General features: G+C 32.0%; 2 protein-coding genes across 5 annotated transcripts in view; both read right to left on the reverse strand.

Annotated features, from left to right (window-relative positions):
* LOC140669570 (uncharacterized) overlaps positions 1–17,028 on the reverse strand; it is a 183,042-nt gene extending 166,014 nt beyond the window's left edge. The window contains exons 1-2 of one of the 3 annotated variants that reach the window (XM_072899548.1): positions 6,273–6,474; positions 5,224–5,518 (exon numbers count right to left, since the gene is read on the reverse strand). The gene's annotated coding sequence lies outside the window, so the exon portion shown is untranslated. Of the gene's footprint in view, positions 1–5,223; positions 5,519–5,982; positions 6,475–17,010 lie in introns of those variants that run through there. The other 2 variants (XM_072899547.1, XM_072899550.1) reach the window with 2 other exon arrangements.
* A 1,538-nt stretch (positions 17,029–18,566) lies between these two features.
* On the reverse strand, positions 18,567–23,948 carry Yme1l (ATP-dependent zinc metalloprotease YME1L). 2 transcript variants are annotated; one of them, XM_072899545.1, is made up of 13 exons: positions 23,598–23,948; positions 22,818–22,955; positions 22,215–22,628; positions 21,863–22,088; positions 21,696–21,781; positions 21,310–21,553; positions 21,071–21,203; positions 20,659–20,896; positions 20,281–20,523; positions 19,898–20,044; positions 19,248–19,409; positions 18,947–19,067; positions 18,567–18,795 (listed from the first exon to the last, which is right to left on the reverse strand). In XM_072899545.1, exons 1-13 carry the CDS (start codon positions 23,622–23,624, stop codon positions 18,734–18,736), a joined length of 2,241 nt encoding a protein of 746 aa, XP_072755646.1. In that variant the 5' UTR covers positions 23,625–23,948; the 3' UTR covers positions 18,567–18,733. The 2 variants fall into 2 exon arrangements, with proteins under 2 accessions (XP_072755646.1, XP_072755645.1); XM_072899544.1 differs by having other exon boundaries at positions 21,696–21,793; positions 23,598–23,947.
* Between the last annotated feature and the right edge of the window lie 84 nt (positions 23,949–24,032).

Here is a 24,032-nt window from a genome sequence, read left to right on the forward strand (position 1 = left end):
TCGATATCAAACCTATAGGGTTTATATGTTTTTTTAAAATCCTTCATTCAATACTAGTTTCCAAAAAATATTTTCAATAACAAAAATACTGATTGTTAGAATTAATGAAATAATAATGTATGAAGTAATAATATCTATTACTTTTTTATTTTTGTACTGTTGTACCGTACTTTGTTGTTAGTTTTTTCACATTTTTATATGCCGTGCTTCATTAACTTCAATATATTTTGCTTTATTTTACAGTTTACTGCGCTATACATCGCTCTATTATGTAATACATTGCTCTATTTTTATTCTACTATGCTCATCTTGCGTTACTTCGCTTCTTTTAATTTTTTTCACATTATTTCCTTTTACTTTCCTCGTACTTTCCTCTCCTCATCCCATTTCTCTTTAGTTTATTTTGTCTTGCTCTAATTTTTGCTCTGCGCGGCTATACATCAGCTTATTTTGCATTGCTTCGTTTCTTTTAATCTTCCTTTATTTTTGCTTTGTCTTATATTTGGTTTATGCTTTACTTTTCTCATTTTTCTTGTTCTGCTTCTTGGCTTTAGTTTACTTTGCTCCTTGCGTTTCTTGGAATGTTACGTTTCTATATTCCTCGCTCCACTTGCTTCGTTGCGCTTTGCACCATTTTACTTCCCCTTGTTCCGCTTTGTTCCGTCTGGCGTGAACCCAAGGCTTTAGAGAAATCCAAGCCGGATTGACGACGGTATGTAATTTACTCGGTGCGCGGGAACGGAACGGAGAGCGTGGGCCACCCCTCTGATTTTACGCAATGCATTTTAATCGCGGGTTTAACGTTGCGGTACTGGTGGCTCGTTTCAAAGATCAACCCCTCGAAAATCGATCTGGCTAAAGTCGCACGAAGAAAAGAAGCAGAGACTTACAGTGGCTTCCTAATGACCGTCTATTCTACTATCTTCATTCTATTTTTCTTATTCTCAACATTGTCCACAATTTTTCATATCTTTTACTTTTCAGCTTCTCTCGTTTCAGCGTTTTCCTCATTTTTCACAAAAATTTTCCCGTTTCTATCCGTTCGTGACGTATTTTCTTTAAAATGTTCAGAATTATATCGAAATCATCGTTTTATTCCAATATCTCGCGAATAGTCCGAGAGAGCTTGCCAATTCTCGACACTTCGTTGTAAACGCAATGCTTCTGTCAAACAAACGCCACGATTTTCACCCTTCTGTAATTCGAGACTTCACCAGGGAGACTCTCTTACCCTCCTTCCTTCTTGCGCCCACCCGCTTCCACCCTATTCTTCCTTTCGTCTCCTTCCTGTTCTGCCTGACTCCCTCGCTCGCGATCTCCATTCGCGCCTCATAATTAAAGTCTGGAGACACCGAGTATTTTCTATTAACATTCCTGGCTAACCCAGCGTGTTCAAAATGACCGCAGCTATTGCGGAATGTTGCGCAGCCCACCGGCTGTGTGCGGGATGCACTTCTGCGCAGTTGGAATGTAACTGCGTTTACTATTTAGACTATGTTGCAGCATTTTGTTCTTCGTGTCACAGAAATTTGTCATTCCAGTTCATATTTAATATTATATACAAATATATGTTATACGCTATATCTACAGAATTCTCGAATATTTCAAAGGAAACAGAATGTTCTTTGAAATATCGTTTACATTTATTTATATACTATGTAGTACGTTTATTCCTACTATCTTTTTTTTATTATAAAGCTATTCATATTAAATTCTCTTTTACTATCTGAAATAAACCAAAATGCATAATCAGAATATATGCATATGTAAGCATATATCTATATTCTATATTTCAAGAAATTATAATAATCTTGATATTCTTTACACATAATAAAAAGCGTTCATTCTTTTTACCTATTAATCGATAATAGTTGTTGAAAGGAGATTAACAATATATGTCCAGAATTATGAAACGATTATATAAAAATCATCAAAAAACCACAATCATTCACGAAATCTAAAATTGGTGAACTCTCTGCATTCACACATTTTCATTTAAATTCTATATCTGTGATTAACCAATTGCATTGGAATATGCTTTGAAACCATCGAACAATCCATTGATATTCGACAGATATGTGGAACTTTGTTAGCACGTTCTGAGTGTATATGAGTTTATATTGATGTATTTTCACAAAAAAAACAGAGGAACACGAAATGAATTATTCGTTTATTTCGCACTTTTTTCATCTGCATATTGATTCTTTTTTGGATCATTTTCCTTTAAAAAAATTGGATTTAAAAATTTTTAACGTTAAATATCTTATATTAATTATATTAACAAAACTTATTAATCCTGAAATGTAATGTATCACATTTAATTAGTTTCTATTATTCGCATTTTAATGTTTTCTCTAAAGAAATAAAAACATTTGTTCTATACATACAAGTAAGTATAAAGATAAAAAATACTTCTTTTGTTTATCTATTTTAGATAATCTATCGAGACTGAATTTCACCGTGCACAATTATTTAGAATGCCATTATAATTTTTGTCTTTCAATATCTTTTACAATTTTTCATTAATTTTATTATCAAAAATATATAATTTTTAACATAAAAGCATTTATTTATTTGTTTAAATAAAAATTTTACAAATGTTAAAAAGTGTACTATTTTTCAACTTCTAAAATCAACAAAAACGCAATAGTTTATTAGAAAATAAGATTAAAATTTATTCTTCTATATTTTTTTCAACTTTAAATTGACTTTAATGCAATTAAATTTTAGTTTAACATGTCCCAACCAAGATATTCAAGATATCAAAATATTTTGTTAAAAAGTTTAAAAATATACAAGAAAGGATGCCTAATCAACATTTTTAAGAAAAAATCGAAATATACACATATATATTTATGTATTTTCTTAAACTTGGCATATAATTTTATTTAAAATCTCTTTGAAAGAGCTCGATAGTAATTGTTGTTACCTCCGATTATTTTTAGTACAAGTGATTATTAATTTTTCCGAGAATTTGCTTCTGCGCACATGAAACGAAGCTTTTGGTTAACATCAATTTCATAATCAAAATTGTTTTTTTTGGGTTACTGAAAAACTATTTTTGCGGACGGATATCGATGAGCGGTTGCTTTGGCAAGCGACTGTAACGTTTACGAGATCTTGGGTAAACAATCGCGATTGTTTAACGGTTTCTCAAGAGAACCATCCTCGTTTCATAAACACACTACTAATAAACCTGTGAAATATCTTCTTCACCTTGACGTATAAGCGACCGCGCAACGAAAGTTCAAAATAGTTTGATATACCTTGTCTGAAATAATTTGATACAGTTCCCGATTCTGAATGAATCATTCCTTTGATCTTTTAATTTCAGAATAAATATTTAAAACAAAAATTTTTATTTGTATTTATTCTCATTACGTAAAACACATTTTAAAAGATTAATAAAATATAAATTTAACATTCTTTTAATTTCTTACAAATAAAATAACCTTACAAATATATATATATATATAATATGTATTTGTATATCATATAAAATCAATTTTTGTTGTATATGCATCAACAGTTTATGTCTGATCAAAATATGAAATTGACTGTTAATATAAAAATTATTTTATTAATGTTTTATATCTTTGATTTGTTGGTTGATTTCAGAGTATATGAATATTTAAATATAACGTCAATGATAATTTTAAACAGGGTTATGAAAATTGCTATTGAATCAATCTAAGGCCGAATATTCGATTTTTGTCGAATAACTCATGCGAAGTTGATATGATCGTAATGCGATATTAATTAATAATTCGGCAGAAAGAGAGCACGTCCGCGGCGCGAGGAGGTATGACTTGATTAGTATACGGGACGCGTGCTAATTTAAATATCATTTGCACAGAGCTCAAGTGCCAGCAGTCATTAGCGTGGAAAGAATTTAATTGCAATTGTTCGTAATCAGTACACGCTGCGGTGCTGATTTCAAGTTAATCCTCGCGCTCGCTTTGCGGTGCTCGTCCGAGCGGATAAACGAGTCCTTATTCGCAAGCGACGGCACGTCCCGATAAGCAGAAATTGATAACGAATTTTCCGACGTTTTAGCGCAGCGTCGGGTGTCCGTTGTCTAGTCTATGAAAGCAAACGACAATGCTAATACGGGAGTTTAGCGTCAAGTTTTGTATGAACTGCGCCGAGTCGAGATTTTGCGAGTAAAGCGAGTAAAGCTCGCGAGCAATCGTGTAGACTGATATTCGCAGGCTGTGCGATGCGAAACAGAATTAAGTTGTAAAGTTCACTCAGCAGTAATCTGACTCGTTGCTTGAAACAAGCGACAATACGATGTGGCGTATATATTTCAAGATATAACGCGGCACGTGTGTAATAAATGATGCGATTAAAACTCGCGAATTTGTAAATGCGTTTGGATTCTGTGTATTTAAAATTTATATATTTTTTATGTGCGTGAATAAATATTTCAATTTTTTTTTTGCCTTTTAATATTCTTGGGATCGTTTGTTGTGTTGTAATTTTTAAAGAATAACTAAATATATCCGGAAATATATGTATTTGAAGGTTTTTCGTTATCCGGATATTTATTTTATTACTGCGGTGCTTGGAATATTTACATCTGTAGATAGTTGAATATTTATGTTATTACTATGTAAAACACTACGTCGCTCGAAACATGTGACAATACCAAGCGATGCATATTCGAGAATGTAACGTAGGGTATGTAATAAATTACGTGATAAAAGTTCATGAATCCGCTTTTGGATTTTATATGCTTGAATGTTTGGATTGAACGTTGATTAATAAAAACATTTTTCAATATTGTTTTGATTTTGATAAATCAAAAATTTAAAACTTTAGGACAGTTACAATCTACAAATATAAAGATTTTTTTTTTATATAACATAGACAAAACACCACTTACCTAAATACGTAAGAATAATCAGCTAAGTAATTATAAATTATTCGTTTATAAATAATCAAACTTTTTGTAAATTTAAAAATATTTTCTCTTAAAAATTGAGATAATTTATATAATTTTCTTTATATTGTTAATAATATTAATAATATCAATAACATATATATTCTACTTTGTATATATTATATACAGCTGAAAAAGCTTTTTAAAAAAATTATGTGTGTGATGATATAACAAAAAGATTTCATCAGAATTATCATATCATTCAACATTTATTTCATTACTCAATATTTGCATATTCTATTTGAAACGTAAATATAATTAAGATTGTCAGTACTCACCAAAGATACTGCAGTAGAGAGAAAACAACTCTGTCGGATATCAAAACAGATCCATCTAACTCTGTCTCTCGAATCGCTGAAATGAATTCAACGATTTCTCAAAAATATCTGGCTGCAGATCGATCAACTTCAAGGTCTTACTGGTCTTCGATAATTCCACTTATGTTGCTTTTACTGCATTCAGGACTATTCAAACAGAATTCTTCAGAGTCATGATGGGGCAGAATAACCAAAGGCCCTTTAAATGTCAAGCTCTTTCACTTTAAGATTCTCGAGGCGCGAAGTAAAAAATATTCTACAAGAAAGATTCAAACGAAATTCTAAAGAAATATTTAAATTAAGAATTTGCGATATTGTAAAATGTCCTGAATAATCGGTCGATGAATCGCAAAATGTGCGAAACACCTCGATCGAGTAATTTTCGTTCAGATTCTATAAAAGAATCATAAGACGAAAAACTGGAAATAGTTCTTTCTGGATGTTATAAAACACAACACAACGCCTTTAATGTAGATCTTTAAAAGTTCGGAAACTCTCTCTCCCCGACCACGTGACTAAAAATCTGCGCGATGCAAAAAGTTATTCGGTAATCTTGCAACGGTCCTCGAAACGTTTTGAAACTGAAATCTTGCAAATCCTTCGAGATTTTCGCAGATTGTTAAAAAATTTCTGATCTACAAAAATGTTCAAAGATCCTTGAAAGTTTCTCAGAGCTTTCGGTGACTCTTGATAACACTTTTCGACCGTTCTTTTACGCACCTTAAAATTACACAGGATCTATTTCCTCAAAGACTTGCGACTTTTCTCATGCTTTTTACATACTAGAGTTTGCCATCTCTCGTATAAACTTGTCCGAAAATGCTTTAAACTTAAGTTAGATATCTCAGATATGCTCCGAGCTTCTTCAAAGTGTACCCAGAGTCTCGACTTGTCGCCACAGACTTCTCTAAGAATTCTCAAAAATTCCGAGATAGTTCTGAGGATACTCGGGTCTTCTTTCGAACACCCAGAGGATTCTCTCAAACTTTCTCGTTACCAGCCGGCCTTACGTCAAAACGGAAGGATCGCGCGCAGAAATCGAGCACGTGACTCGTCTCTCGATCTGTCAATCTCGATTTTGATAGCGATACGAGGGAGATCGCTTTCCTCGTCGGCCGAGATTCGTTGTTTAATCGCGTATGCGAAGCGGATCGCAGTACTATAGAGTAACGTAGGAGTGGAGGTGCCGCGACCCTAGACAGACGCAAACTGACGACGGCACCCGCGCCGCGACGTCGCGCGCCGCGACGTTAGGTCCGCCGCCTGTGCCCGCCGCCCGCGGCGACCTCTCGCACGCGCGAGTCCGCCGCGCATATTCCGGAGCGACGACGATGCTGCGCGTGCAGTCAAGCGGAAGGTGAAACGACGCGGAAGAAGCTGCGAAGGATGCACGCAACAGTTGTTCGAGCATCCTTAAATTCGAGAGTGCTCGTATGCGTACTTTGGCGCGATAACGCTCCAATTTCACGATAAAATTTACACTGCTCCTCCATCAAAAAGATCTTTAAATTGGCGCGATGTTTTTTAAATTTGATTGACCTTTTCAGGTTTAATTCTCATCGGATATTACGCATGTCAACAGATATTATGATATTACTCTTTTAGAACACAGTCAAAAACATTGTTATACATATAATTAATATTTGTTATATAATTTGTTATAATAAGTTATATAATTGGTATATGTATGATTAATAATAATATGTAAAGAGGGAGAGAAAACGAGAGAGATAGAGTGAAAGTGATATGATTAAGATATTCTTTTTTTCTTTTGAATTTTGTATTTTAATAAATTTTTTTTTAATCAATTTCAAACCAAGAATTTTGTAAAATTTTTGGTATCTTTATATTGAAATTTTATTAAAATTAAAGTCGCAAATTTATAGAACATTGTATTGTTTATTTCCATTGAAACTAAGGAAATTAATAGCACGTGGTTTAATCTGTAAATTATATTAATGAATAAAAATTATGTTAAATTTAAAATTTCCATTAGCACAATTGCATCATTCAAAGGTTAAATTAATCTACAGTAAAATTTCTTTAAATTTGTCTTCACACACGCGCGTTAATTTTGGAACACTCCACATGTATTTTCATGAACACTAATATTCGTAGGCAACAACTTTGGCTACACAACTGCATTCGCGCAAATGCATGGAGATTGAACAATTGCAATTCGCACTGTGGAAAGAATATTTGTTATTTTTTGTTTTTCAAAAATTTTTCATCTTCCCAGAGGGCAAAAATTAACGAAGTTCTACTATGTATCTTGATGTATAAAAAATATTGTTTCATATGAATATAAAAAAATATGTAAATATTATTCTTCTTTTAAATTTAAATGGTTTTAAATTTGGATATCCTTAGTTATAGGTATTAAAGCAACCTTTACAAATTTACGTATAAGTTCCAAACTCGAAAATTTAAAATCTGAAATATATATATTAAATTATTTATGATACCTTGACCATCTCTCAAATATATATCTCTTTCAAAATATATTTTTATACAAAGAGAACAACTTTACGCTATAAAATATTCTCGAATGCAAATATTTTTGAATTGAGATGCCATAAATATCTTCAAACATTCGTTAACATTTGATTTGAACCAATTTGCTAAGTGCTACACGTACCGTGTACCACGCTAATCACATAACGTTAAATTGCAACAACAATCTGCTAATACATCTGCACACGCGATCGTCTTGCGGAGCCGATCCTGACACGCGTATCGCGTCACGTGACTCGCGGATCACGGCAGGCGACCCAGCAAAGTTTCGTGTCCAGTCTGACAGCGCGGCTTTGAACAGGCGCGCGTGCGTGCGTGTTTGCTTGTATGTGTGTGACACGCTGCAGTTTCACATACATATATATACAACGGCGGGACGTCGACGTGAAACGAAACGCCGTGAGGCATGAGAACGGAATTCCCAACGGGAACATAAAGCCGCGGACGCCCCTTTTCCGGCAGCGTCTCGACGCCCGCCGACGCTCGCGTATACGTGCCACGTCACGTGGCCGACGCGCGAGATCCGGCCGACAACGCGATGCGACGCGACGCATCGCGACGCGCAATGCCAGAGTCCTGAGAAAATAGCAAAACGCCGCCGGACCGTGTCCAGCTAGGAGCGTAGCTCTGAATAGGGTTTCAGGGAGGTTTTATAAATGGACTTAAAACAGTTTTAAAATGAGAACAATAGACAGAGAGAGAGAGAAAGAGATAAATGTGAAAGAACATATACTGTATTATATCTATGTAAGAATATACATATATGAATGCTTGCTTTTTTAAGATTTTTAAAAGAATAATAATTGTATGCGTGCGAAATGCGAGAAACAAAGAAGTTCTCTTAGTTTAGTAAATAAATTATTACTTTATGCCTAATAAAAACTATTTTTCTATTTTATACATATATTAGTAATGATGATTGGTATAAACAAGTCTGTTTTCTTTAATTCCATTTTAAATACAGAAACGAAAATTTCCGGTCTATTTAAAATGTATGATATCATCGCATCAAATTTGGAAATCAATTATTCAAAAATGTCGTAAGTGTACATATATTTACTTACAATTGTTACCTATAATGTTGTATAATTTCCTTTTCGACTTAATTTTTTAAGCGTTTAGAATGTCCATCTGACAACTGTGTTTAATTAAGGGGTTTGGACGTAAAATCAGGTAACTGACATTTGCATAAATGTCAGTTACTCGAAGTTTACCGGGTTTTACCTTCAAACCCCTCAATTAGTTACTCACTAATGGTTCCTGTCATCTTCGAAGTACTTCCCTATGTAGCAATATACTTAATGAGTTGATGTTTTCCCTATTTGAAACAAGTTGCTGTTATATTTTTTAAGGTTTATTAACATACTTGTAATATTTCTCAAAATGTTTACATTATTTAAAAATCAACACATCTTTAAGTAAATTTAATTTTTAACGTGACCGTAAACATGATAAGAGATTACGTCTGACGGATATAAAGTGAATATATGTATACAGTACACACACACACACACACACATGCACACAATATATATTGTATATAACAGATATATAATAATAGAATTTTTTCGTGAGTGTTTTGATAAAAATTACAGCGAGCCCCATGTCTGAAAATAATAGTAGATAATTTCCGGATTTTTTAGGTTTCAAATGTATGTCTGAATTCCCTTCGGATTTAACTGTAGGTGTAACGTATCGATTTTACGATTGTGACATTTGACAGCGAAGGAAAACAAAGAAAGTAACGAAGGAAGGTGACTTGGGAGTAGGTAGGTAGGTAGAGTATGAGGTAGCGGGGGTAGCGGGACAAGGGGGTTAAAGAAATTGGTGTACAAAGGAACGGCCGTCGAAGTAAGGTGCTCCGCAAGCGTAGCCCGTAACTTTGGCCTATCAGGAACATCTGCGAGGAAACTGTGCGCGGAACGAGCCGAAGTTACCTGCAATTGACAAATTTCCGATGGCTACTTGGTGGCCGTCGCCTTCGCGGCAATTAGTCGCGATGGACTTTGGAAACACTCGGCGCGTGACGTCGATCATGACTAATTGCCAGAAACAAGGTGATGCTCCCCGCCCTCTGTCCAATCTATCGCGCCTCGCTCTTCTTTATTCTTTTTCTTCATTTTCGTTTTTGAAACTTGTTTAAATCAACGAGATCAAAAAAAAAATCTCATGGAACGGTTTTTTAAACTTATTTATGTATATAGGCAAAATCATCAAATATATTCAAATATATTCGAGGAAACATCAGACACATGGCGTTGCTTTAAAATGTATAAGATATGGAGTGAGTTTTCTTGAGAGACACACCTATCATAATAGATCAACTTTTTTTTATATATAAATAAACTATAATTCATTTTTTATTAATTATGAATTATAATGATTCAACTTTTTTTATTATTTAAACGTTGATTTTTCTCTTTATCAAAAATGGAATTACATAAAGTATCAAGAGATCGAGATTGATGCAATAATTAACAAAAAACAGAATATCGGAAAGCGAATTTAATGTAACCAGTATTATTTCTTCATTAATGCCATAAGGCGCGTCGCATTAATATCGATCAGTTTTCTCGAAAGGGACTACGTCACATCAATATCAATTAACGCGGTAAGTAATAGAAGATCGCGTGCTGTGCCAGTCATTTGCTCATCCTATCGATATCCTCGCCTCCTGCTGCGATCATCAAGTCCTATTGGTCGTAAAGCGAATGATCGATAACATCCGCGCCACACGCGCAAAATAGGCATATTAGTACCAATCAATACCCAATAAAAAATACTTTTAATCAAACGACAAAATTGCTATATCATTCTTTTTTTTCTCTCTCTCTCTCTCTCTCTCTTTTTCTTTATCTAAACACATATTCTATAATATAATTCTATATGTGTCTTCGTTCAGTCATAAATGCAAAGTGTGAAAAGTAATGAAAAAAGTTTTCGCTTAGTTTTCAGTGTCAAGTAATTTTCCTTAATGAGAATTTAACGCGAAACTTAATTATATCGCCATCGATTATTAAAAGTTGAATAGTATTATAAATCTTCTACTTGTAAACTTATGATACCATTTTAGACTCTTATATAGTATTTTTTATTTACGGTATTATATGTTTTAATAATGAATTTTCTTGCTTAATTTTGAGAGACGAGCTTTTTTCTTTGAAAAAAAAATTTTAAGCACTTATATTAGTTCTTTTATGACACATAAATGACAAAAATATTCTTCAGTTAATTTTATGCTTTAACAAAATTTTAATTGGAACTTTCATTTTATGAAAACATAATTTAATTATATAAAAACAATTTGTAGTAAAACATATAAACATGAAATTTTGAAAATTAAAGTTTATTTATATAAAGAGATGAGACAAAAATTGATTTCATAGATATTAATCTTGTGCAATCTTATGCATCTGTGCAATATATTATTTTTTTTTTTTTTTCAAGCTTCTCGAAAAGCCTCTTTTTTCACTCAAAAGAAGGAATGAAAGAAAATTAATCTGACAATAAGACAGAAAGAAAGAAAGAAGAGAGAATAGCATATTCTTGTTAAATTGGCTAATATCAGCCTTTCGGATGCGGTTGCAGAAAGTGCATATTAGTGCGTTTCGGGAACAATGATGTCGGAAGAAGGCCGAGAAAGAGGAAGGGGAGGCGGAAGGAGGAGGAGAGAGATCGCGCGGGCAGCCATTTATCAAAAACACGTAACACCTATGCAAGAAAAATCGACGATGTTTTAGTCGGCGTGCTTATGACGCGGGAGATGGATGTACGAACCGAAACCTTGTACATTCTAAGGGGCGGCAAGAACATTATGTATTATACGCTCCTACGCCGCGCTTCTCTCCCACCCTGTCTTACACCCTCGCGAAGTCCTTCGTGACGGAAGGGCGGCGCGCAACCAACAACCGTCGCTTTTTTTGCTTGAATTCTTGAGAAAAAAGTGCGTAACTTCATGCAGGCTACAAAAAGGGATGTAACATTAGGGTGTGCAAGGAGCTAAAGATATACGCGAGAAGCAGAGAGATAAAATTATCAACTCTGACATATTTATATTCTTCTCGGCTTCAGTTGAACATATATTATTTTAATTCACGAAGTTCTCTGATTTAAATCAGGAATCTCCATGAATTACAAAATAAAATATATCCACATCTGAAGCTTCGTTTTAAAATTAGGTTAAACACATATTTTCTAGATAATAACATTTTATTTTCTTTTGTGTAAAAGTTCTGAAAATAGTCTTTAGAATTGTCATTTTTTAGTAGAAATAATAATCTATAAATGTAAGTTCAATGATAAGTAACTGTTGGCTTTATTGTCGATTTGACCTGTCCTTTCAACTTGACATTTATCGGAAATGTTACTTGCAACCAGTGATTACCTCAAATACAGTACCAGCCCGAATACGTGATATTAAGCTAAAAGATAATTAGCACAATATTTTAAAAAAGAGAAACAGATAATAAAGTTAATAATTTATATAAGCCAAAAAAATCGCACATAATAAAATCACTTTTTACGAAAATAAATTAATATATTTAATATTTATTAGACGTATCGATAATCAAAGCAATCAGGAATAATGGAGTATAGAGTTAAAGGCGGAAATGCACCGGTTTGAATCGGAAGCAGCAAATGCAGTGCATAATAAAATGCTACTACGTACTGATGGATCGCAATACCAGCGCATTAGTAGCCGGCAGTAAAGCTTAATGTTGATTGCGCCGAGTTTCGTTTTTCGGGTCAGCCCGTAAAAATTCTGATTAACCCGCCAGACGTGACGGCATGTCATTCTATAAGTGCAACGGTGCGATAAAAAATGAAAAAAAAGAAAAAAGAAAAACAAAGTACAACGTAGCATATAAAGGAGATACATGTGTAATCGCGAAAAAAGATGTCGAGTTGCTTTATATGCACAGGTTGCGGTTTCGCGTGCAATAAAATGATATGCGAGAAAGATCTCGCGGCGATGTAGATTCAATAAAGGGATTCAAAGATGCAACTCGTGCTTAAAATGGTCTTTTAAACTTTGAAAAAATTATATAATTCTTAATTGTTAAAAATATTATAATGCAAGTTCATCTGGATAACAAGTCAATGAATAAAACAATGAAAATGATTTACATTGAGAAAAAAAATCATTAACTTTAAATGTGGTTAATTGATTATTATTACTTTAGTTGAAATATATATTTAAGTATTGAAAAGTCAAATATTTAAAAATTTTAACTAATGAAATAATAACCTACTAAACGCATGTAGTCACGTTAAAAATTATTTTTTCAATGTATATATAATACGTATATATAATACACAAGATATCTAGAAATTCAGACATAAAAACATTAGCAAAAAATATACAATAACCAGAGAAATTCATGAAAAAATAAAATAAAAACAAATAAAAACAATAAAATAAAATTAATAATTCCATAAAAAGCAAGTTTTAATCTAAAATAACAGTTATTTCCAATAGGACTTAAAATTTAATTAATCATAACATATATTTAAATAATCATCTATGTTTATTTAAAATATTTTAAAATTAAATTTAAAAAGAGGATATATATCTTATTGCCATTATTTTAAAAATTTTCAAAAAAAAAAAAATCCAAAAGTCGGTTAAATAACCACAATTAAACAAGAAAGTACAATTGATTTCTAGGATATTCTGCGCATTCTATTGAATGTACGAATACGCTACGTTTATATTAGCAAATTATAACAAATCAATGGCAATTACAGAGATGAAGATTGAAATTATACCAAATTGAGTACCGTTCTGAGGGTATCGTTCGGATCAAGTGTGCGTAAAATTTGAGAGAAAAAAATCAACCTATCTATCTTGCTGGACCGCCATCCAGCATCCCGACATCTCGTGAGATCAGAACTTAAGGCAATTGCGCCTCAGCGCACTGATACAACAAAGGGCACCGTCTAACGCGGTTATACCTCGTAAGCGAAACTCTATTGCTATATCCCATCCTATATTGGCCGTCTCAGAGAACCCACCTTCATCCATCCTACCTCTACCTTCCCCTTCTACGTCCAACCTCCTTCAATCCTTATCGGTCTATTACTTCCTCTCTCTTTCCGCCGCTCTGTCTCTATCAATACCGACCTAATCTACTTTGCCAGCAAATAGTGTTCGCCTTCCCCAGACAATGTAACCCCCTAGAAACTACCCTTGCCCGTTCCCGCGCTTGTATCTGCTCGCTACAAGTCCATGCTTCAAGCCTCTTCCTCCGCGATTTATCCGTGAACAGAAAACGCGATCATCGCGCGTCCGTTCGAATTAATTTGGATTGTTTAGAGATTGTTTTAGGAATGTGTTTGTGTGTGCGAGTAATTTTCGATAAACAAGTGAAAGGCAGTAATCTCTCGAATGAGATAGATAATAGAGTTAAGTAATTGATCGTTCGCTTGCTCTCAAAATAACTTTTAGATAGTTACGGTATTTAATACAAAACTGGAAAAATTTTAATTTGTCAAATAAATCTAAAAGAAAATATATTAAAAATATAATTTACAAAATGCGTCTATTTAATATACATCTTTTCATGAGAAAGAAATTCAACTGTAATATTTTTTTATGAATCTTCTTATGTATATAATAATTAAAAATTTTATAAAATATAAGCAATTAGAAAATGTATGTAATTCAATAATAAATATAAATTATAGATTATATTCATAAATTTAAAAAATTTATATTGTTTTCAATCATATAAAAATTATAATTGTTAATATTAAATATAAATTTATCCGTAATAAAAAGTGATGAAAACCAGTGAAGCCTGTTTGTTCAAGTCGAATTTCGAGATTTATATTGCACTTTTTCCGTGAGTCTGATTGGCGATCAATGACGTTGAAAAGTGAATATAAATTCAATTTGTTGACAGTTTCTTGATAGTTCAATAAAGTGTGCGTTATATATATATATATATTTCTACTTTCAAATAAAAAAATGATGAAAATGTTTAAGAAGATATACTACTATTTTACTATAATAACTATTACTTATAATTCTCTCTCAAGATGAGAATCTTGAAAAGAGAAGAGAATGTTGCGCATCTTTTTATGTTTCATCTCCGTATTGAAGCAGCAAGTCTAATTTAATATTTACTGTACTCATCTTCAAGAGATCATCTCTTAGTACGCTGTCAAATTATTTATTAACAACTTATATAAAGAGCTGATATCTTGTAAAGTCTTGTGAATGCTTAAGTGCTTTGCGGACTCATCTTTTCAACGACTATGATTATTCTATTAATTTTGTTGTTCCTTGTGTTCTTAGTTCAATATTAAAGTTAATAGTACATATTACCTTTTAAAAGAGCGTCATATTTTTTGCGCAAATGATTGTAAATGAACGACAGTACGGAGATGAATATCAAAATTAATTAAAATCAATCAGAAAGCGCAACAATAATATATCTCGAAAACTATTAATTCTTTTATCAATTCTCTCTGTTTTAATATACAATATAACTTTTACATAAGTGAGTGTAAAAATAACTATTTTTTTATACAATATAAAAGAAAAAGAAAAAAATATATGTACATAAAAGCGCATGTAGAAGTTATAATATTGTGTATATTGTAGATGAGCGAATGGTCACGAACTGCTGTCGAAAGAACTCTCCAGTGACATATGAATGCCTGATTAAACTGTTAGAAAAAGAGCCCGAAGATAAAAGGGAAAATATCTTATTGTTAGACAAATTTTTCTTTTACGAGAAAATAAAATAATTCCTAGTATAAATTTATTATGAAAATTACTAAATCATTAATGGAGAAATTAAAAACTTTAATAGATTATTTTAGATAAAACAATCATTTATAAGCATTTCGTTTTTTATCATTTTACCTATTTATGTATGTACGCACATGCACAGTGGCAGTAGTCATACATGCGTCCTGTTCAATCTATCGCTTATTCATTAGTTCATTAATTCACTTAATAAAAAGCGTTAAAAGTCTTACATAATACACAGAATTGCATTTATAAATATTTTCGTTATGTGCGAGCAAACAGAGCTTTCGCCGACGTTGTTCGCCCCGTTGTTTTACGTGCCATCGGCGATTCGCGGTTGAAACGCAGGCAGACCAGCCTCTGTTCGGCACAGCCGCGTCGCATCGTATTGCTCGCCTCTCGTATTGCTTGTAATTTAGTAATGAATACGTACGTACAGCGTAGGTGAAGTGGTGGGTCGCGCTGATATGTAGACGCGTAACATCTGGCGGCCTATGAAATGCAGGCACGGCCAAACGAACGGCCTGCAGCTGAACGTTACGACCGACGAGAGTTATGAGCCCCGACTCAATCTCCGGGGCCCACGCCCGATATAATTGCGATACTAAAGCCTCGACGCAAGCATTGGAAATTGGGTAAATTGTGCGCCTTTCCCATGCGAATCGCGACGTGTCAAAAACAAAGCTAATGTTGAAAAGAACTCCTTTGGTGACAGAAGTGACCGAAAAATAAAGAACGCAGGCAAAATATTTCTTTGGGATTAAAAAGAAAATTATATTAATTAATTATATTAACTGTTTGTTATTTTTTTAAAAAAGGCTTGTAATAATACTGCAATGTAGAAAACGCTCTTCTGTGCAATATTTAAGGAGAGAAAGAAAAGGATAAGTTTCTTTTTTTTAAATATAAAACGTTCGTTTTCCGTGCAAAAGATATTTGGTACTTTCATTTGAAAAATAATAATTCTTCGTTCAAAAGAAGCTTACACAACAGTAGTCCATGTGCTTCTTATGTACGCGCTAATTTTTTTTATTGATATATTTTTCCGAAATTTTAACACACTCATCATGCAACTTTTTATGTTATTTAATATAATAAATTTCAATATATATATACACACATATATCACATATCGTGACAATATACTGTACAAAATTGATCTAACATGTGGATCCTGTGTGTGACATTTAAGCAGTCTTTTTCTTGATTAAATCACTCATCCATAAAAATATAATTGGAAAAAAGTCGCGCGTTAAGGTAAATACAATTCTTTGTCATTCTAATTTGTGATTCATTCATTCGCGATATATCCAATATGCATTCGCTGTGCACAGAAAAATCCAATGAGTCGCGGTATAATGCAAACATTGTAACATATGCATTTCCGCACCGTGCGTAAAACCAACCATAGTAAGCAAACACACGTACACGTACACATACGCATACACAAATATATATCATAACCATTACGTTACCTTAATTGAGGTATACTGCAACGATCGTTTGGCATTCCATTTCGCACTCCCGATTCCCGATGCGTGATTACCGTGCACTTCACACCGACCGTAAAATAAATATAAGTAACATGAAATATTACAGAAATCACTTCATTAAAATCACCGAACCGATCGAATGTTATGGCGGGATATATTTGTACAAAAACGGCAATATATCGCGCATATTTATCGATATACCGAGGAAAAAATTTCATAGTTACAAATAAATTTGCAGGACGTACTAATTGCGTGTTCGGTAGAAAACATTAGACTGAATAAGGCTGCGATCCGAAATGAGCTTACATGCGTTTACAGTGTTGAAAATCTATAGTTAACATTACGTATATTATAGATTGTCAGCACTGTCAGCAGAACCGGCCTAATTTGAAACTTCTGTCAAATGTTGTTTTTTTCACATGTGTAATATATATATTTGATAATTAAATAAATTCAAATTATCTACACAAATTTAGCTTATAGAAGAAGAACGTAAATTCGTAAATTGTTATCGGCATTAAAGAGATAACGAGGATTGAAATAATACATAAATGTTGAGATATCTGTATATAAATATTTGTGTATATATATATATATATATATATATATATATATATATATATACATAATTTAATATACAATTTATAATTATAATGTCTATTTAGTCAAAGTTTGTTATGTTTCTGGTATATTTTTATATTCGCCAGGTATTTTGCAATTCTTTAATTGCAATTACCAAGCAGGAAGAAAGGAAGACGCGAATAATTAATTAATAGTCAATAATTTATTTTGATGATTTTTATTTTATTTGAGAAAGAAATTCGGACTATTATTTTAAATAGACTGTAGCAGAGAAAAAAAAGAGAGAAAAAGAGAGGAGAGAGAGACTAAGAAACTACGAGCAAAGGATGAATTTTTCGAAAAATGCACTCTTCTGATCAAATACATTATTTTAACGACTGCTTTTTTTCATTAAAAATTCCAACGAGTGCAGAATTTTATCTCTTCGGCGCATTTAAAGTTTCAGATGAATTGTCAGCGTTTTTTCGCGGAATTTAATGGTTGGCCGAAGTTGGCATTTAACCAACAATAAACATTTCGTACAAAAATAGGTGCTGTTGAATAAAAAGAATATTTATCGATTTACACAGATTTTGATGCATAAACAATTTCTTTTTATTATAATTTGTTAAATATAGAATAATTATTAAACTTTCTATATGTTTAGGAGAGGGAAATACATATATAATCTCTTAATATCTTCTCTATAATATTATCTCTAAAATTCTAAAATATCTTTTAAAATTTTAACTAAAAATATAACTAAAAATTTTAAATAACTAAAAGAGAAATAAACGCGGAAATAACTGCTGTTAATATAATACATCAACAGCATCTATTTTTGAGACGTATATATACACGTTTGAAGTATTGTAAACATTCAAATAGACATTTGAGTGATAATTTATATTTATATTAAATTTATTATATATTTCGACTAAAAATGGTAGTTTAAAATGAAATCTAAAAAAAAAAACTTACGATTTGCATTTCGAGTGTATTTTAAATCTCTCATCAATTATAAGTTTGTACAAAATACAGCAATCATTATCCGAATTATATCTGTGTTTGTCCGCGCAAATTTTATATAATTATGCTTAAATCCTACCTTCTCAGTAAATGTTCTCAAACAATTGCGTTTAGATTAAGATCCTTTTGTCGATCTTTTCGGATCTGCAGACGATTCTCGTTTACTGAATCCCGTTTCTGAAACAATAAGATGTAATTTCAATATAAATGATTACTATATTAGTTACTATATTAGTTTATTAACATTTGTTGTGATCTCAAAAACTATTATAAAAAAATCAATTATTTTCAATATCACATATTATGTCTTTCTATATAAATTAATTACCATTTACAATGGCAGCTACATCATCCGCGTCCAATGTCTCATACTGTAATAATGCTTCTGCTAACTGTTTGTGTTCCTTTGCATGCGTTTTCAAAATTGATTTTGCACGCTCAAATGATTCCTGTAAGAAGAGATGTTAAATGCGAATTAGAATAAATTATAAATAAGAATTATACAACAATGATTTTCTCTTATTGCCTTAATACAATAATTAATAAGATTGTATTAATATTTTAAAAAATCTTTATACAAATTGAAAAATTAATCGTAATTAAATTCTATTTAACGCAAGATAATCTACCTGTAAAATCCGCTTTACTTCATTGTCAATGACCTCATTCGTGCTTGGCGCATATGTATTGTTATTACTAAAAAGCTTCTTATTCTCTGTTATTGACCTGAATCCTACTTTTTCTGACATTCCATAATTTTTTACCATCAACTCTGCTATCTTTGTTGCTTCCTATAAAAAATGTTCAGATTTACATGTCTATGTTTTTAATTTATACAGTCGGACCTCTTATCCTACGACCCTCTTATGCTACGAAACCTCTTATCCTACGACAAAAATCCTCTCATGCTACGACCGCGAAAGGGGAATTATACCCCCACTCTCAAATTTTTGTCGTAGGATCAGAGGTTCAGGGGAAGATTCCAGACCGAAAATGTCGTAGGATAAGAGGTCCGACTGTAATATAATATGCCTTGAGTAAGGGAAAAAATTTTGTCTTCTTTTTGGCAAAAATAAATAAAAATTTCTATCAATACAATACAGTAGTGCAATATAGTACTTATATATAATGTGTAATAACATCTACAAATCAATAAATTCAATAAATTTATAAAAGTTATATTATGTTATTATAGATCATATGATATTATTTAAATTAAAACTATGTTATAAAAAATAAAATTTAGAAAATTACAAAACAAAAAAAAATATAATCATACCACTAAATCAGAAGACGCTCCAGTCGTCACTTTTTCTGGACCAAATATCAATTCCTCTGCAGCTCTGCCACCCATCATGGAATCCATTCTAGCTAATAATTGTGACTTTGTAACATGATAAACATCCTTTTCATGCATGTAAGAAGTCTGAAAATATATAAGTAAATTAAAAGTTATAAAATTGAGGTATATAACTTAATATAAAAAAATCTAAATTATCTCATTATATATATATATATATATATATATATATATATATATATATATATATATAAGATTATAAATAAGTTCAACTATTACTGACAACAGTAAAAAACAATTTCTGCAGACTAAATAATTAAAATAAAAATAATTATGATAATTAACAATAATTAATTACTTACATGACCTAACGATAATCCTCGTGGAACAATAGTAACTTTATGAAGTGGTACAGCATCTTTTGTATGAAATGCTACTAAAGCATGTCCAGCTTCATGATATGCTGTGATACGATTGACTTCCTCGTCACACAACTTCAACTTGCCTTCAGGACCCATCAACACTTTATCCCTAGCATATTCCAAATGTTTCATAGTGACGCAATCCGCCTCATCAATCGCTGCACGTAATGCAGCTTGATTTATCTGCATAAAATTTTATTTAGTGTTTTCTCAATATTTTCAGATTACATTAAAAAATTAATTGCAGAAGCCATAGATAAAAAATGGCACAATCTTTTATAGTAATATCATACATTACTATAAAATAATATTTCTAACCATATTTTCAAGATCAGCTCCAGTGAATCCAGTAGTACAGCGTGCTAGATAAACTGTATCAACCTCATGCGTCAATATTCTAGATAAGTAGAGGTCTAATATCTCCTTACGGCCAAAGTAATCAGGTTTACTAATATAAATCTCAACATCGAAACGGCCCGGACGCATTAATGCTTTGTCGAGATCTTTGCGTCTATTTGTAGCACCAAGAACTATGACACCTTCATTTTGGCGAAAGCTTAAAAAAAAAAAAAATCACAATTATAATTATAGAAGTAGACAAATGTTTTTTAAAATTAAATTTGTGAGTTTGAAGATACCTTGTATATGATTGATAATGATACTATTTTTTAAAAGAACTGAATTAAAAAAAATGTAACTATATTTGATTTCAACTAATTCATAAACCCACCCATCCATTTCGGAAAGTAATTGATTAATTGTCTGATTTGCATAAGGATGAAGAACCGAGTTTGTCCTTTTCGCACCAACAGAATCGATCTCATCAATGAATACTACACATGGCGCCTTTTCTTTCGCTGCTCCTGCAAAGTTGCATAAGAGGTTGACACGAGTTCGATTATTTTGGCATCATAATTTAATTATTACTGTTTCTTTTGTGGTAATCTCGTCCACTTGGTTCCTACTCACTGAATAAATCTCTGACACGCCGAGCACCCTGGCCAACTAAGATCTCGTCAAATTCAGGACCTGCCACATGGAAGAACGGTACACCAGCTTCTCCAGCGACTGCACGCGCTAACAATGTTTTTCCTGTCCCGGGTGGCCCGACTAATAGCACACCCTTTGGCAATTTTCCGCCGAGAGCAGAAAATTTATCAGGATTTTTCAAGAATTCCACTACATTCAGAAGCTCCTGCTTTGCCTCATCCACCTGTAAGTTTTAAAAATATTCAGAAAATTTAAACACAAATTTATTTAAGTTAGTTTTAAGTTGAAATTGAATTAAATTAATTTATAATTATAACATTATAATCATAGAAGTAGACATTTTCAAAATAATATTTTGTGCTTACCCCTTTAACATCATTGAAAGTGACATGAATATCCTCGGGATCGATTTCAATTCTATGGCTCATAGGAAGCTTGAATATTCCTCCTCCTGGATAACTAACTATATAAGTAACGTAATTAATAGAGAAAAGCTTTAAATACAAAAAGTAACATCAATTTTTATACATACGATAAAGCCAAATTATGAGGATAATTAGGAACACAGAGACAGCTATCATATTTAGCATGATTTTGAAGAATATTGTTCGTCCTCGCACCTGCCGTTGCAATCCTGATTCATATCCTTCCACAAAAGCCATTTTTATTCTTTTCTGCTCGTCCACTGTTACATCAGTGTTATTAAAAATCTGTTTTAGTTTTTCAAAATCCGAACTTTTCGGTTCATGTACTGAGCTCTATAACAGGAAAAGAAAATTAATTAGAAAAGGTTTATTCTACTGTGTTTTTTGTAATTATATTTTGATAATGAAACCATTATCAGTCATGAGGATAAGATTATTTAAGTAAAATATAAGTCATACCGCATGAAGATTAGAAGAGAGGCCGAGCCATTTTTTTATTCTGCTCATGAACGTTGGATTTTGATCAAGTTCCAATTTTATACTCCGCTGAGACTTAAACGTACGAATTGGCATATGATTTTGTAGCGCTTTGGCATACCATGTGTGCAACAATCTACAATGCTGTTTTGACGTTAGATGAATGACAGGTAGAATAATGGGCTCTGTTATTGAGGAATATGGGAAGCCCCGTTTGTTGTCAGCAAAACTTAGGCCGGATACATAAGACACTTTCCATTTATTTTCTTCCAAAGATCTTCTAAATATACCGATAGCTAGATCATCTAACATGACACACACTTTATTATTCTTCATTGTTAATGCACTTGAAGCGTTTAAATTCATTTCCAATAGTTCAGTACAACTTTTTGCCGCCTAAAACAAGTCAAAAGTTTCGCTTATGTATATACTTTTGCATAAAAATAAACAACAAAACAGAAATTATAATTTTAATTATAATAAATCTTCATATATTTATTGTGTAGTTTTACATCATTACATTAATCTTTTAATATATACACATATATTAACAATATTTGAAATAAAATAGAAGTTATAAAATACCTCCTCAAGACTGTCTTGGCAAATTGCCATCTTCTTTGTATTCTTTTGTAGGGATTCATCCTGTTTCTTAGTTTGGACTGAATACAAAGTTGTCCTAGGAGTGACTGCTAATGTTAGCTGCGTTAAATGGTATAAAACCTAAGAATGAGATGAAAAGATATTTGAATCACTAGAATATTTACATCACCTTCTTAACTTAAAAGAAAAATAGAATCCTTTTCTGTTTTTCTAATTCTTACTAAATGCTTAGCCATAATTATATATATATATATATATATATATATATATATATATATATAATTATGGCTAAGCATTTAGTAAGAATTAGAAAAACAGAAAAGGATTCTATTTTTCTTTTATATATATATATATATGTTTGTATATATGTATATGTATATATGTGTAAAACTAACTAGAATAAAGGACTTTGTACTTTCACGAAACAAATAAAATTTCAAGTAAAACTTTCCATTGTATTAACATCATAGTATTTCATATTAATTATTATAGAAATAATAAATCTAAACAAATATATCCTAATTGCAGCGCACTTGTCTTCTTGTCAATTTGTAATCTCGAAGAAGCATTTTCATATATATATATATATATATATATGTCATAAACAAATTAAGGATAAAAATACATTTATCTATTTTTTAACAGAGGCTATAAAATATATTTGTACATTGTTCAAGGACAGTAAATTATATATGAATAACATACAATGTGCATACAAAGACACTATTAAACTGATGCAATTGTAGGAAATTGAACGCAAACCTGATTATGAGATTGAAGAGATAGCATAATCCCGAGTTTCTTAAGGCGAAAAAATCGTGTGGATTTGCAGAAACTTGAGACGATCGAACAATGATTGTACGAAAAATTAAGCAACGACGGATCGCACCGTAAAAACACTCGATCATGTGTCGATATTCTGGTTCAGTCGCAAGTGTTCCACTACGAATTTGTCGCGTAACCGTGGAATTTTTTTACAATTATAGTCACGTGATTAATAATCACTTGGCAATTTATTGAAACATTGAGCGATATTTTAATGCCGACTATGTTTTGAATGCGGAGCCAATTGATGGTTAACCGTCAAGAGCACAAACTTATAATTTATCAGACTTGCCCATACAGATGATTCATTTCCATTCGTCAACAACGCGATCTAATCGCCATCTTATGCACATATTACAAACTATATATTAT

The sequence above is a fragment of the Anoplolepis gracilipes genome, chromosome 9 (assembly GCF_047496725.1).
Source record: "Anoplolepis gracilipes chromosome 9, ASM4749672v1, whole genome shotgun sequence".
NCBI lineage: Eukaryota > Metazoa > Arthropoda > Insecta > Hymenoptera > Formicidae > Anoplolepis > Anoplolepis gracilipes.